This window comes from Megascapheus bottae, chromosome X (assembly GCF_031878675.1).
Source record: "Megascapheus bottae isolate mThoBot1 chromosome X, mThoBot2.hap1, whole genome shotgun sequence".
Lineage (NCBI taxonomy): Eukaryota > Metazoa > Chordata > Mammalia > Rodentia > Geomyidae > Megascapheus > Megascapheus bottae.
This window is the reverse complement of record NC_143547.1, coordinates 6,555,649-6,571,328: the sequence shown is the minus strand read 5'-3', so window position 1 is coordinate 6,571,328 and position 15,680 is coordinate 6,555,649. Positions and strand designations below refer to the sequence as shown.

At 37.9% G+C, this 15,680-nt stretch overlaps 1 protein-coding gene and 1 non-coding gene across 5 annotated transcripts in view; one reads left to right on the top strand and one right to left on the bottom strand.

Annotated features, from left to right (window-relative positions):
• Cdkl5 (cyclin dependent kinase like 5) overlaps window positions 1-15,680 on the bottom strand; it is a 169,987-nt gene that overhangs the window by 112,474 nt on the left and 41,833 nt on the right. For all 4 annotated transcript variants that reach the window (XM_090326930.1, XM_090326931.1, XM_090326933.1 and 1 more), the window contains exon 2: window positions 3,018-3,244. In XM_090326930.1, the coding sequence (XP_090183056.1) occupies window positions 3,018-3,081 (64 nt within the window). In that variant the 5' untranslated portion in view covers window positions 3,082-3,244. The remainder of the gene's footprint in view (window positions 1-3,017; window positions 3,245-15,680) is intronic.
• LOC150040430 (small nucleolar RNA U13) lies at window positions 14,509-14,612 on the top strand. Its single transcript, XR_016533965.1, has one exon. It is a non-coding gene; the product is annotated as a small nucleolar RNA U13 (small nucleolar RNA).

Genomic DNA, 15,680 nt, shown 5'->3' with positions numbered 1-15,680 from the left:
CAGGCGTGAGCCACCACACCCAGTTTGTTGTTAGTATTTTCTGTAAGATGAAAATGTACTGTCTATGCAACAGTAGCAGAGAGTTTGTTGACAAATTCTATTTCTTTTTGTCCTCTGTGGACTTGAACTTATCGCCTGGTAGCTCTCCCTGAGCTCATGCTCAAGGCTAGCACTACACAACTTTGAGCCACAGCACCACTTCTGGTTTTTCAGTAGTTAACTGAAGATGAGTCTCATGAGGACTTTTCTGCCTGGACTGCAGTCCTCAGATTTCAGCCTCCTGTGTACCTAGGACTAGAGCATTGAGCTGACATATTCTTATATACTTCATATAAATGTATTTCTTAGCCAAAAAATATAGCTGGGAGCTGGTGGCTCATGCCTGTAATCATAGCTATTCAGGAGGCTTAGATCTGAGTATCATTGTTCAAAGACAGCCCATGCAGTAAAGTCCTTGGGACTTTTATCTCCAATTAATCACCAGAAAACCAGAAGTGGTACTGTGGCTCAAAGTGATTGTGCCCTCACCTTGAGCAAAAGAACTCAAGAACAGCACACGTGCCCTGTGTTCAATCCTCACAACTGACCAAAAAAAAAATCTTAAGTGGCTTACAAAGGAAAAATATAGAAAACATGGTTCTAGTTATTGCTTAAACGAACATATTATATTTTAGTTCATTTAAGTCAATATCTGAGAATATTATCACCATTGTATGTACTAAGAAAATAAGATTATACTGAATCATTTAGACTCAGAAGTTAGAACAATCCAATCTTGTTATGTTCTGTATGCTATCCTTCTCCATTCCTAATGCTTCTCTAGTCCTAGAAGCTTTGTTACCTAAGTCTATCTTTGCAATACGTGTGGAAACTAAAATTTTAAAGGGGAGAGCTGGAGGTATAACTAAAGAGGTAGATCACCTGCTTAGAGAGTACACCGTCCAGTGTTCAAATCTTAGTACAAAGAAAATAAATACATATATATGTATACATATGTGTATATATGCATATATATAAAGGCAACTGTTATAAAACAAACAGTAGATAAAAGACAGGAAATTAATTTTATTTATACATTTAACATAAGTGAAATGGAAAAAGTTGGCTGGTGAAGGAAGAAGGAACAATTAGTTTTATATTGTTTTATATTTTTTATATGGTTATAACTTCAGACCTTAAAACAAGTATCTAATGATTAAACTCTAATTTAATTATTTCTATTTGAAAAACATTTGCTAAGTTAATATTAAAATCCTGAAGTACTTCACTGGTCATGTAAATTTCTACAGCTTTTTAAATTCAAAATTTGAAAAATTTTTGCTTTAAACCAAACTGGGCCAGGAATTTGGTCTAGTGGTAGAGTGCTTGCCTAGCATGCATGAAGCCCTGGGTTCAAGTTCTCAGCACTACATATACAGAAAAGCCAGAAGTGGTGTGGCTCAAGTGGCTAGAGCCTTGAGAAAGCTCAAGGACAGTGCTCAGGCCCTATGTTCAAGCCCCAGGACTGGCATACAAAAAGAAAGAAAGAAAGAGAGAGAGAGAGAGAGAGAGAGAGAGAGAGAGAGAGAGAGAGAGAGAGAGAGAGAGAAGAAGAAGAAGAAGAAGAAGAAGAAGAAGAAGAAGAAGAAGGAGGAGGAGGAGGAGGAGGAGGAGGAGGAGGAGGAGGAGGAGGAGGAGGAGGAGGAGGGAGGGAGGGAGGGAGGGAGGAAGGAAGGAGAGAGAGAAAGAGAGAGAAAGAAAGAAAGAAAGAAAGAAAGAAAGAAAGAAAGAAAGAAAGAGAGAAAGAAAAAGAGAGAAAGAAAGAAAGGAAGGAAGGAAGGAAAGAAAGGGGGACGGAGAGAGGGAGAGACAAAGAAAGAGAGAGAGAGAGAGAGACAGAAAGAAAGGAAGGATGGACGGAAGGAAAGAGAGAGAAAGAGAAAGTAAGAAAGAAAGAAAGGAAGGAAGGAAGGAGGGAAGGAAGGAAGGAAGGAAGGAAGGAAGGAAGGAAGGAAAGGGGGAAGGGAGGGGGAGAGAGAGAAAGAAAGAGAAAGAAAGAAAGAGAGAAAGAGAGAAAGAGAGAAAGAGAAAGAAAGAAAGAAAGAAAGAAAGAAAGAAAGAAAGAAAGAAAGAAAGAAAGAGAGAAAGAGAGAAAGAGAGAAAGAGAGAAAGAGAGGAAGGAAGGAAGGAAGGAAGGAAGGAAGGAAGGAAGGAGGGAGGGAGGGAGGGAGGGAGGGAGGGAGGGAGGGAGGGAAGGAAGGGGAGGGAGGGAGGGAGAGGGAGGGAGAGGGAGGGAGGAAGGGAGAGGGAGAAGGAGAGGGAGAGGGAGAGAGAGAGAGAGAGAGGAAGAAAGAAGAGAGAGGAAGAAAAAGAAAGAAAGAAAGAAAGAAAGAAAGAAAGAAAGAAAGAAAGAAAGAAAGAAAGACAGACAGACAGACAGACATAGATATATATATATATATAATCTCCAACCTGAGCAGCTGAAAATATACAGACTCTTTTGTCATTCTCAAAGAAAACAAAAGCTATGGCGCAGTGGCTCATGCCTGTAATCCTGGCTACTCAAGAGGTTGAGATCTGAGGATCCCAGTTCAAAGCTAGCACAAAGTTATGAGACTCTTTATCTCCAATTAATTAATCACTAGAAAACAGGAAGTGGGGCTTGGTTGGAGGGTAGGGCGGTAACCTTGAGCTGAAGAGCTCAGGGACAGAGAGTCCAGACCAAGTTCAAGCCCCATGACCCATTCCCCCCCACAAAAAAATTAACAAAATATACGGACTAAGGAAAGCATGATTACAAATGAAAATAAAGAAATGAAGACAGTCTTAAATTCTTGATTTATCAAACTTCAAAGAATCTTAAAATGTTATTAATTTTCAATTGGCATTCTAAGACCCAAATAGTCTAATTTTATTTTTTAATACTGTACTCTCAGATACATTGATGTAAGTTGAATTAACAGAATGTGAATACATTTTTGGTGATAAGCATAACTGTATTACTCAAATATTCAAATGATATTAAAATTCTAACTTACCTTCACCTACAACCCCAAGGATCTCAAATTTATTCATCACATTACCAATGTTAGGAATCTTCATGAAGACAAACTCCTCTTTTGATGTAAGCCACAGAACATGGCCTCAAAGAAAGAACTTCAAAGAGCTAAGTAAGTAGAACCAAAAATGTCTGAAGAAAGAAATTCTCAGGAGTCCATTGGCACTTTTACATTATCTCTTCTAATAGTGATGCAGGAATGAATCCCTGAAAAAACAAACACAACAAAAGGGCATTAGTTTTTTACTCCAATACTCTAATAACCTAGCCTACTTTTCATACGGTTATTTATTTATTTAGCCAGTCCTGTAGCTTGAAATCAGGGGCCAGGCACTGTCCTTGGATACTTTTTGCTGGAGGCTTAGTGCTCTGCCACTTGAGCAACAGCACCATATCTGACTTTTTCCTGTATATGTAGGAATCCAATCCAGGGCTTCATGCATGCTAGATGAGCATTCTAACTCTAGGCTACGCTCTGGCCCTAGTACTGTCTTTTAAGTCCATGTTTCATACCCTAAAAAGAGAAAAGAAAGAATAAGAGGTAACTATCTAAAATATAATGGACCTCATGATATATGGAATGAATAAAATAACCACACAGTGAAGTAGACCAAGGACGAAGAATTGGTCTCTGAAAATCTTTGGAAGCAGTACCATGTCTATTTTCCTCAAACTGAAAACATAAAGTCAAATATTGTACTCAACCGAGGAATCAAACCCAGAGAGAGCTTCATGCATGCTAGGAAGCAATCCACCACTAAGCCACATTCCCAGCCCAACAACATTCCTGAAAGTGAATTATCAGCAGGGCACTGGTGACTTAAGCTTGTAATCCTAGCTATTTAGTAGGCGCTGAGGTGTGTGGATTAAAGTTTGAAGCCAGCCTCAGCAGGAAAACTTGTGAGACTCTTATTTCCAATTAGCTACCAAAAAGCTTAAAAGAACAGCTTTGGCTCAAGAAGAATGCTAGCCATGAGCAAAACAACTCAGGAAGAATGTCAGGCCCTAAATTCAAGCCTCAATATCAGCACATAAAAAGTGAAATATCACATAGTCCCTCCAAAAATTAAGATGACTTGGGGCTGGGAGTATGGCCTAATGGTGGAGTGCTTGCCTAGCATGCATAAAGACCAGGGTACCTGGTACCGTTCCTTGGTACCATATACATAGAAAAGCCGGAAGTGGTGCTATGGCTCAAGTGATAGAGCACTAGACTTGAAAAAACCCAAGGACACTCAGTGCCTAGGCCCTGAGTTCAAGCATCAGAACTACCCCCCTAAAAAAAGAACACAAAAAGGAGTTTTACTATTAATATTTATTAACATTATTACTAAGCATCTTGGTAAGAAAACAATGTAGAGGACTAGAAAGATAAATGCAAAGCAAAATTTGCAGATATGAGTATTTATACAGAAAACCCAAAAGAACTTAGGCATTATAATCACATTTGGCAAGGTAGTTAAATATATGCTTAATGGATGAATATCAATTAATTTGTAAATATCAGTAAGGAATAGATTATAATTTCTGTTCTATTATAAATCACATTTCCAATGAAAAGCAAAGAAGCCAAATGTCGTGCTGTGGCAGAGAGCTAGCCTTGAGCAAAAAATGTCCAGGGAAAGTGCCCAGACCCTGAGTTCAAGCCCACTTCTGGTTTTTTCTGAGTATGTGGTAGCAAGGAATCAAACCCAGGGCTCTGTGCATGCTAGGCGAGCATTCTACTACTAGGCTATGCTCCCAGGCCCATAACCATAATTTTTTAAAGAATTACTGTGCCAATTAGAGAAAAATGCTATAATTTAAGAAGAAACAAATGTCTACTCTATTTGATCATTAAACAATACAATCTGATTGCCTCTCATGTTTCATGTAATGGGTAAATAAGAGACATAAGACAAGTGGTAAACCAGGTATGCAAAGCCCTTGCCCTCACGACATGTTATACTTATTGGGAGAGAAAAAAATACGAGTTTTATCAGATACTGATAAAGAAGAAAGATTGATTACTCAAATGAGGAATAATCACCTTTCTGAAAAGGTAAGATTACTTGTAATAACAAGTTAGCCATATAAAGATCTATGGGTACATGATGCTCACTGGACTTCTGAGAATGAAATGTCCTTTCATTCTCTAAGCTGGTTTGGAAGAATACCCAGAAAAGGTTTAAATATTCGATTCTTTGCCAATAATTGTATAGCTTTTTTCAAAGGAAATGAGAAAAGAATGAAAGCCATTCCCATTAAGACCCAGAACCCAAAAAGTTCTTTATGTAAGTACATACAAAGAACATTTGGTCCCACCTAGTTTCTGTGGCAATCAAAACAGAGAAATGTAAATGGAGAATCAGAATTAAAATATGTGAGTGAATTCATAACATCAGTGTCAAAAATGGTGTTTTAACTACCAGTATTCATACAGAGAAAAAAAATGATGTCAAATTGGATTTTGCTGCAATTTTATATGAATAACACTGATTAATCTTTAAAAGAAAAAAACTAAAATACTTTAGCTTTTGGCAATGACAAATTACATAACTTGGATGGCATGTCCCTTTGAGGATAAGTACAAATGGCTGAAGGAAATACTTTTTAAAAATAGCATAAAAGCTCCAAACATTTAACAAGATTGTGAAGAATTACCTTGGCTAAAATCAAGGGGAAAGAATAGAACCCAGAGAGGTAATCCAAACATCTCTAAACTATTTTATCCCTTTAGGTATCTGAAGATCCAGAAAAATAAATAAATAAAAGAAAAACAGGTTGCTCTTGAAACCTTTTACAGAACTAGGAGTACAAAAATCAAAGTCAGGGTGTTTCATAAGGAGAAAGTTTAAGCCACCACTCACTGAAACAGAAACCTCAAAGAGCTATACTCCCAGGATAAGGGAAGCCAGCAATAAATCAGCCTTTGGATAGACTTGAATTGTGGCTTTATGTCAACTGAATGACCCAGATAAAAACTCTAAATGTATCTTGAATTAAGCAGTACCACATTCAGACTAGTTGTCTGAGTGAAGCAAAGGAAAAATAGAAGCAAAGTTTTTATGCAAAGACATTGTCAATTTAAATCTCATGATATTGTTAACAGATTTTTCACTTATGGGGTACGGTATACATGTACAAAGATGGCCAGATATACAAGATTAGATCCCACGAATAGGAACCAATAGAAATAACAGAAACAGAAAATATGCAGAAAGACTTGTAGTGTTAGAAAGGTTAGCAATAGTAAATAAAACAATTACAAAACTAAAGTAATAAAAAACCCAATCCCTGGGGCCGGGAGTTTGGCTTAGTGGTAGAGTGCTTGCCTAGCATGCACAAAGACCCGGGTTCGATTCCTTGGTACCACATGTATAGAAAAAAGCCAGAAGTGATGCTGTGGCTCAAGTGGTAGAGCTCTGGCCTTGAGAAAATCCAAGGACAGTGCTCATGCCCTGAGCTCAAGCCCAGGACTGGCAAAAAAAAAAAAAAAAATTTGTAAGATACTTAAAATAAGAAAAATACAAATGTATGGGAAGAACCAAAGCAACAGCAAATAAACCGAAAATCTTATATGTATCAAAAAATATAAAAAATGAAAACAAATCAACTAGACAATCTCAGAAATTAAAAAACAAATCAAGCCCGGCGCAGTAGCTAATACCTGTAATCCTAGCTACTCAGGAGGCTGAGATCTGAGGATCAAGGTTCAAAGCCAGCCCAGGCACAAAAGGACCTGAGACTTTTATCTCCAATTAACCTCTAGAAAACGGGAAATGGGTCTTGGCTCAAGGGTAGGCCGATAATCTTGAGCTGAAGAGCTCAGGGACAGCACCTAGGCCAAGTTCAAGCCCCATGACCCACCAAAAAAAAAAAGTTGTATTTTAGAAGTCAACATTGAAGTCATCAAAAATAAGATAGGCCCATTACCATGTATATATGTGTTCCATGTATTTCTATATTATTATATACCACAATAAAACAAGTTTGTTTGTTTGTTTCGTTGGTTGGTTGGTTTGCTGATTGGTTTGGGACATGGGGCTTGAACTCAAGGCCTGGGTGCTGTCCGTGAGCTCTTTTTGCTCAAGGCTGGTGTTGAACGACTTTAAGTCACAGTACCACTTCTGGTTTTCTGGTGGTTAACTGGAGAGAAGAGTCTCAAATACTTTCCTGCAAGGATCGGCTTTGAACTGTGATCCTCAGATCTCAGCTTCCTGAGTAGCTAGGATTATGGGCATGAGCCATCAGCACCTGGCTAAAACAAGTTCTTAAGAACTCATAGTGATTCTGAAAATCCTATCATACATAGTGTCTTGGTCACTTATATGGAAGAAAAGACAATTTTTAACAAAGATAAGCATTAAAATATTACAAAAATGAAAGTACATTTTCACATGACCTAGGGACAGATAACCTGGACAGTGCCACTCTCCTAAAAACACAGGCGGGGGCAAGGAGCATGGCCTAGTGGTAGAGTGCTTGCCTAGCATGCCCAAAGACCCAGGTTCTATTCCTCAGTGCCACTTACACAGAAGTGGTGCTCTAGCTCAAGTGATATAGCCTTGAGCAAAGCTCAAGGACAGTGTTCAGGCCCTGAGTCCAGTCCCAGGGACTGGCAAAAAAATGGGGGAACCCTGGGGTGGGAAAGCTCAGGAGAAAACTGTGTTTGGCTTTAGTGAGAGATGACTGGCATGATTTATTTCAAGGGAAAGAACTAAGATTAGTGGTAGAAGTGAAAAGATTGATTTTAACTCAGTGGTGACTGAATGATAATGATGATCTACCATCAATGGTTATTCATTTATGCTTATATTTCTCCTACTTGTCACATGCCCCCCAACAAATCAGGATACAGTGGTAAATAACACAGGCCAAGCAGCTAAGCAGAAGTGGACAATAAACAGAATCATTTCACACAGTGACAAGTAATGTTAAGAAAAGCAAAGGCAGGAGGCATGGTTCAAGTAGTAAAATGCCTATCTAAAAAGCCCTAAAAGTTCAAAACTTACTACTGTAGGAAAGTGGGGGAGGAGAAGAAAGAAGGTGAGAGGAGAATAGGGGAAAGTAGGAGAGGGGCAGGGCCTGAACTGCTTCAAGTCTGTAATCCCAGGTATTTGGGAGGAAAATTAGAGGATTGCAATTCAAAGGCCAGAAGGTGAAATCTCCATTTCAACCAATGGTTGGGTCATCTCCAGCTATAGCGGAAGTACGATGGCTAGGCACAATGGCATGCACCTGTCATCCCAGTGACACAGGGAAGTACAAATAGGAGTAACAATAAGCAATCCAGACATAAAACAACATTCTATCTCAAAAAACACTATCTCAATGGGCTGGTGGAGTGGCTCAAGTAGCAGAGTGCCTACCTATCAGTAATGAGGCATTGAGAGTTGACAGGAGGGTTGGAGAGGGAAGGGAATGGAGGGGATGCAAAGGAGGGAGGAGGAGGATCTTAAAAAGTAATGCAGGTGCCAGGGGAGGATTCTTTAGATAAGTGAGTGGGAATGGCCTGAGGAGGCAGTATTTCAGATATCCCAGAGAAATCTGTTTCATGTAAAGAAGCAGAACATGATCATGAGAAGACCATTTCATGGCAGTACAGAGAGTCTTGGAGAGAGTGGTAAATTGAAAAAAAGCTGTATATCTAAAACAGAGCAGATGGGGAGGCGACCAGCAGGTGGCAGGAAGGAGTGTCTGTAAACAGAGTGTCCCTGAAAGAAAGGAGTCTTGTCCTCTATGGTACCTTTGGAAGGGAAGATCTGCTATTAACCTTGTAAACAAATAAGTAAATTACATTTTAAAGTGGATTTGTCTCACACTACGAAATACACCTAGAATTGAACAATCCTGTCTCTGCACTGGTGAGGAATCAGGTAAATAGAAGTGACAGAAAGGTAAAGCTTATAATTTATTTCATAAATTAGCATTGAATTTAAGAGCTGCCTGTTCCTTGAATATTTCCTTTGTTGCTGAAATTATAATCTTCATCTCAACAGGCCTTTTCTTCTTCTCAAAGAGAATACAAAATCAGTTGAATCATGAGTTTTGTTTTTGTTCCTTGCATTGTTTTACACATACAAATGAGAGAAGCATTTTGTCACCAAAAACTGCACAAGAATAAATTAAGTACGTGACTAATTTCTTTTATAAAGAGCTCAAATGGTTTGCAAGCATTTTAAAACTCAAGATCCATATACGGAAAGGAAATCATTTCTGGTGGAAAGCACAGACTTCTGAAAAGCATCCTAATTATCCTCTTGTGGAGACTTCTCCACACTGAATGCCAGTTAGAAGATAATGAACTTCTACTTAGATTTCTTCCTAGATGGGATCTCCTGACCCATAACTAACAGAATCTTCTTTTTGCTTTATTCACTCAATAGTAGAGAATAATTTATCAATCCATCCACTGTAACTTCGCTTCTATCATTAAATCAAACAGGTTCTTGGCCATCATGAATTACACACAATTTACTCATGATAGCTATGGACCCAGAGAAACTCGAAATATGATTTCAAATCACCAACCATGTATCGTACCTTTGACTTTTACAATACTTCTGCAAGAAAGGAAGTACAATATCATTTGATAGTCTTTGACCCAGCACTGCCAATCCTACTAAAGGCCAAGCCTTTTGTAAGATTTTGAAGGTCTTTGAGTTTAGATTTTTAAAAAGGGGGCCAAAGTGAAACAAGAGATATTTGGAGAGCATGCTTTTGAAGACACCAGTATGAAAATATGAGAATTAACTTTAACATGGTTAAGTTACTGTCTTCTATTACAAAAAAAAAACCTCCCGATGATTAAGGATGGAAGGAACTGAGATCAAAGCTGGTTGCAGAAAGCCTATGGGAATTAAGTGGATTCAAGACCACGGGCATTGATAAATTTTATGCCTGAAATGCTTAACTAAGACTTTATGAAATTGCTGAAATGATCTGTCAAGGAAAGTCACAGGGAAAAGAACATTAAAATAAAGATTAGACAAAAGAAAATATTTGTACTCATACTTTTCAGAAAAGATAAACAGTATATATACCATAAATCCTACCCCAGAGAATCTATAATTAAGCTATCTGATCATTCAATATATGTCTTGAGAGATAATGATACGCCAGGCACTATGACAGACTCAGAGACAACAGTAGGGAAATAAGCATTATTCAGAGTTTAATCAAAGAGCCACACAATAAAATGGTAAAACAAGAGCTTTGAAAGAGATAAGAGAAAAAAAAGATAAGAGATACTAGGAAAGTTTGTGACTGGGATTTTCCATTTAATTAGGGTATATTGCCAGGGAAAACAGTGAGTGAGTTGATATCTGTAGCATAATTAGACATAAATTAATAGAGAAGTGATGTGCCAGGAAAAATGATTTATGCTAAAGCTTCAAGTTGGAAGGAAGCATGAGAGACAGAGAGTCTCAAAAGGTGGCAGGAGATGAATAGAGTAGTGAATTACCTAATATAAAAAAGGCAGCTAAAGAGGCCGGGAGTTTGGCCTAGTGGTTAAAGTGCTTGCCTAGCATGCATGAAGACCCGGGTTGGATTCCTCGGTACCACATACATAGAAAAAAGCCGAGGCTCAAGTGGTAGAGCTCTAGCCTTGAGAAAGTCCAAGGACAGTGCTCAGGCCCTGAGCTCAAGCCCAGGACTGGCAAAAAAAAAAAAAAATGCAGCTAAAAAAAATGACAAGATGAAGGAAACAATCCAGCAAAGAAAGATAACAATTGTTAACACATACACACCAAGTGCAGGTGCACCCAATTTCATTAAACAAACACTAATGGACTTAAAAGCACAAACAGAACTCAACACAAAAAAACAAAACTTCAGAAATAATTAACACTATAGATCAAACGTACTTAACAGACATCTACAGAATATTTCGCTCAAAAGCTGTACAGTATAACTTCTTCCCAACAGCTCATGAAAGTTTCCCCCAAATAGAGCACATTTTACGGCATAAAGCAAGTCTTTAAAAATATCAGAAAATCGGGCCGGGAGATTGGCCTAGTGGTAGAGTGCTTGCCTAGCACTCTTGTTCGACTCCTCGGTACCACATACTTAGAAAAAAGCTGAAAGTGGTGCTGAGGCTCAAGTGGTAGAGCTCTAGCTTTGAGAAAGTCCAAGATCCTGAGCTCAAGCCCAGGACTGGCAAAAAAAAGGATATATATAATTGGGCTGCACATAGGCACATGCATGTGTGCATGCCCACACGCACACACATACATGCACACACACAGAGGCATATGTATATATCCCCCCCTCTCTTCATTGTGGTCCTAAATCATTTGCCACGGTAAGTCTACAGTTATTGAATATAATCATTTTAGAACAAGGAAAGAAATGAAGTTATTATTGTTAAGAAAAATAGCAAAACCAGAATAAACAGAATATTGGTGGCTAAACAGCTGGTGATTAAGCTATTCTTATGAAGGTCACTTATGTTAAGAAGAAAAAACAAATAGTAATAATGACTAGACAGCAGCAACTTTGCAGGGCAGAGAGAAGAAGCCTGGGATATTTTCCAAATAGATTAGAAGTTATTTATGGGAATATTGTGTCTTATTTAATATACTGAATAAATTGACGAAAATCAAGTGAAAATCTTACACTTCCTCAACTGCTTAGGCTGCTAACTTTGGAGGATTTGGTAGAATTACTTTAAACAAATAGTCAAAAATACAAGCAATTTCTTTTTCTGTTCTTTTTTTTTTTTTTTTTTGGCCAGTCCTGGGGCTTGAACTCAGGGCTAAGCACTGTCCTTGGACTTTTCTCAAGGCTAGCGCTCTTGAGCCATAACACTACTTTCGGCTTTTTCTATGTATGTGGTATCAAGGAGATATTACTTATGTTTATCAGTTTATTATAACAAACAACCAGCCCGTGGCTCACGCCTGTAATCCTAACTACTCAGGAGGCTGAGGATCAGGGTTCAAAGCCAGCCCAGGCACAAAAGGACCTGAGACTCTTATCTCCAATTAACCTCTAGAAAACAGGAAGTGGGGCGTAGCCTTAAGCTGAAGAGCTCAGGGACAGTGCCCAGGTTGAATACAAGCCCTATGACCCACAAAAGAAAAAAAAAGAAAAGAAAAGAAAAAAAAACAACCAAATACCAAGATTTACTATACTTATAAACTGATCTCTTGAATGGTAATTCCTTTGTACTACTACTTAAAGATAATTAAAAATATATAATTTAAGAGCTAGACACTGGTGGCTCCATGCCTGTAATCCTAGCTACAGTGAAGAGGCTAAGATCTGAGGACCATGGTTAAAAGCCACACTGAGCAGGAAAGGCCCTGAGCCTCATCTCCAATTAACCACCAGAAAACTAGAAGTGGCTCTGCGGCTCAAAGTGCCAGCTAGCCTTGAGCAAAAAAAGCACCCATGTCCTGAATTCAAGCCCAGCACCAACCAAAAAGAAAAAAGAAAAGATTAACAGGAATGTTGGCCAAGTGACTGCAGAAGTTCAGTGTCTTGGGGGGAGGGAAATGGGGACAAAAACATGAGAAGGAGTAGCAATGTTTGTGAAGTAATGCACCTTCTATCTGGCGAATATAATGTAACCCCTCTATTAATTACAATAAAAATATATTTTAAAATACTTTGATGAAATGAAAAAAAAAGTTCAGTGTCTTCTCAGGAACACTGTCCAAGAACCTCTGGGTGACTGGGTCACCAATCCAAAAACTCCCTCAAACACTTGTTTAGGAATGTAGGTAAAACAGTTATGCCTGATGAAATCTTTGGCCACTGGTGATTAAACTCAAGTCTCCAAACTTCTCTTCCTTGTATGTGTTTGGGGTGGGGGAGGAAGAGGGAAGAGGAGATTCAAGGCAGGGAAACAGATGAATGCAAAGAGGAAGAATGGGCAAAAATAGTCATAACATTCAAAGCACACTGACTGTATTCTGTGTGTGTGTGTGTGTGTGTGTGTGTGTGTGTGTGTAATATTCAATGTACTTTGAACTTGAACTAACCAACCTGATGGCATGGGTAAAGTTGGGACAGATGAGGGAGAATGATGGAAGAGATGATAAGATTGAAGGTACAGGGTACTCATAAATTGACATGTTGAATTGAAATTCCTTTGTTTTAAAAAAAACTGCATTTGAAAATTTTTGTCATTCATATTTAAACGGTGTATGCAAATACATAAAAATGAACATTTCTCTTTTTGCTGATACCAATACATAAATTCAAGCTGCCCACCTTTTTTTTCTGGTTATTTTGGAGATGGAATCTCTTCTGCCCTAGATGGCTTCAAACCTCAAACCTTCAAATCTCAGCTTCCTGAGTGGCTAGCCTTATAGGCATGAGCTACGCAGGCCCAGCCAATCATCACCATCTTGAAAAGCAGCAAGAGGAAAAACATCTTGTAATATGTAAGAGATCCTCAAACCCTAAACTATATACTGGTACATCTGATTTGCTTATTTTTCTCTTTTTAAGCCATCTTTGCTAAAGATTCCTCAGTGCAGAAGTGGTACTTACTATATACACTATGTTGGAATGAACTTGTGGGTAGGAATTGGAGGGGAAAACTGGCAAAGAGTTACAGACGTTGTCCAAAACAGAAATGTACTCATCTGACTTACGTAACTGTAACCCCTCTGTATATTACCTTTATAATAACAATAAAAAATAAAAATAAAAATCAAGGTCAGCTTTGCCTAAATATGAAAAAAAGGATTCCTCCGGTTCTACTTGGTCCTTAACAATCATGACAGCCCAATATATTTTTAATATATTTTCATTCATACACCTCTTATAAATTATCAACTATATCCTTTCATAACAATGACATTAGTTACACCTTATAGTTAGCCTGACACATTCAAGGACATAAAAACAACTCAAAATTAAAAGACATTTGTCCTTAAGAAGCATAATTGTCAGACCCAAGTATGATTTCTAAAGCAATACTTGTATTTAAGAACATTCATTATTCAGGAAAATTCTACTCTTCAGGGAGTAGAATATGTATTGGTGGTTGGGGAGGGAGCGATCACAAGATGTTCATGCTATAAATGAACTCTTACATTACAAAAGAATTTATTTCATTCTATATTTGAAAGAAAGATGCCTAGGGCATATTCGAAATCGTTTCATCTAGATAGACTCTGGGAATAAGTCATTTTACAAGATGTTGCTGGGGACCAGGAGTTTCACCTAGTGGTAGAGTGCTTGCCTAGCATGCACGGAGCCCACATACACAGAAAAAGCCTGAAGTGGTGCTGTGGCTCAAGTGGTAGAGTTCTAGACTTGAGAAAGCCCAAGGACAGTCCTTAGGCTCTGAGTTCAAGCCAGGACTGGCAAAAAAAAAAAAAAAAAGATGTTGCTGGGCTCGGAGAGTGGCCAATGTACTAGAATACTTGCATAGCAAACACAAGGTTCAGAGTTCAAACCTCATTATCACAAAAAAGGAAAAACAATTATGTTAATGGTCATTTATTTTTTAAAAAAAAAGATGTTGCTTGATCCTTTTCCGGTTCATAAGCATGATGATTGGGTCATCACACGCCTGCATGACATGTGCCTCCATTAAGCCTTGTTACGACGTGGGCACATTACCGGTCTGACGTGAAAAAAAAAAAAGGATGTTGCTATCCTACAAATAAAAAAGCCAACATTTGGGCTTATTTACGTTACAATACTAGATTCCTACCAACAGAACAGTGTAAAAGTTGCGCTTGGATAGGAAAATTTTGTTCAACTCACTGTATAAATTTCCAACTCAAGAAGGGGTACATACAACTAATAAAATAATTCAGCAAAACACCACTGGAAAAACAAAAACAATGATACTTTATTCCATATGGCTTCCTATAAAATCATTTAGTTAACTACAGAGTATATACTTAGTTTACACTGATTATGAAGAAATTTTGAACCACAATATCAGTGCATTCTGAGAAGAACCCAAAGCATTCTGCATTAATTAAATTAAGGTCACATTTTAACTTAAATCAGTCTCACAGTCTCACATCCCATTCATTTGCTGATTATAATTACAGCTTATAACTATTTTTTTTCAAGCTGGAAAACTGCAAATGGAATTCAAATATGTCATGCTCTAAAATTAGAACAACTTTTTCTTATAAATTTTATATTCATTTTTTTTCTAGAGGAAGAAAATTATTTAACCAGCCAGCTTGGTCAAAGATAGTATTTGTTTTATTTTCATTTTTATTTATAGCCAGAGTGGGGCTTGAACTCAGGGCCTGGACACTGTCCTTGGGCTTTCTCAAAGCTAGCATTCTCCCACTTGAGTCACAGCACCACTTCTGGCTTTTTCTGTGTATGTGGTATCAAGGACTGGCAAAAAGAAAAACACACAAAAAACCAAAAAGGCCTAAAGTACATCATGCAGGAAATGGATGTTTCTTATTCACAAAGTTGGTCTGCAGACAAGATCTTTTCAATAAATAATACTGTCATTTAGATATCCATAAAAAGGACAAAATGACATCCAATTCATATAATGCATAAATATTAATTTCAGGTAGATTATAGTTCTAACGACAAGCAAGCACAAGGCTCTGAGCTCAAAAACTAGTAGCAAGTAAAAAAGATATTAAGAATGAAAAAAAGAAAGGCAAAAGAAATTCATTAACACTTCATAAGAAGTACTAAAATAAAGATATATACA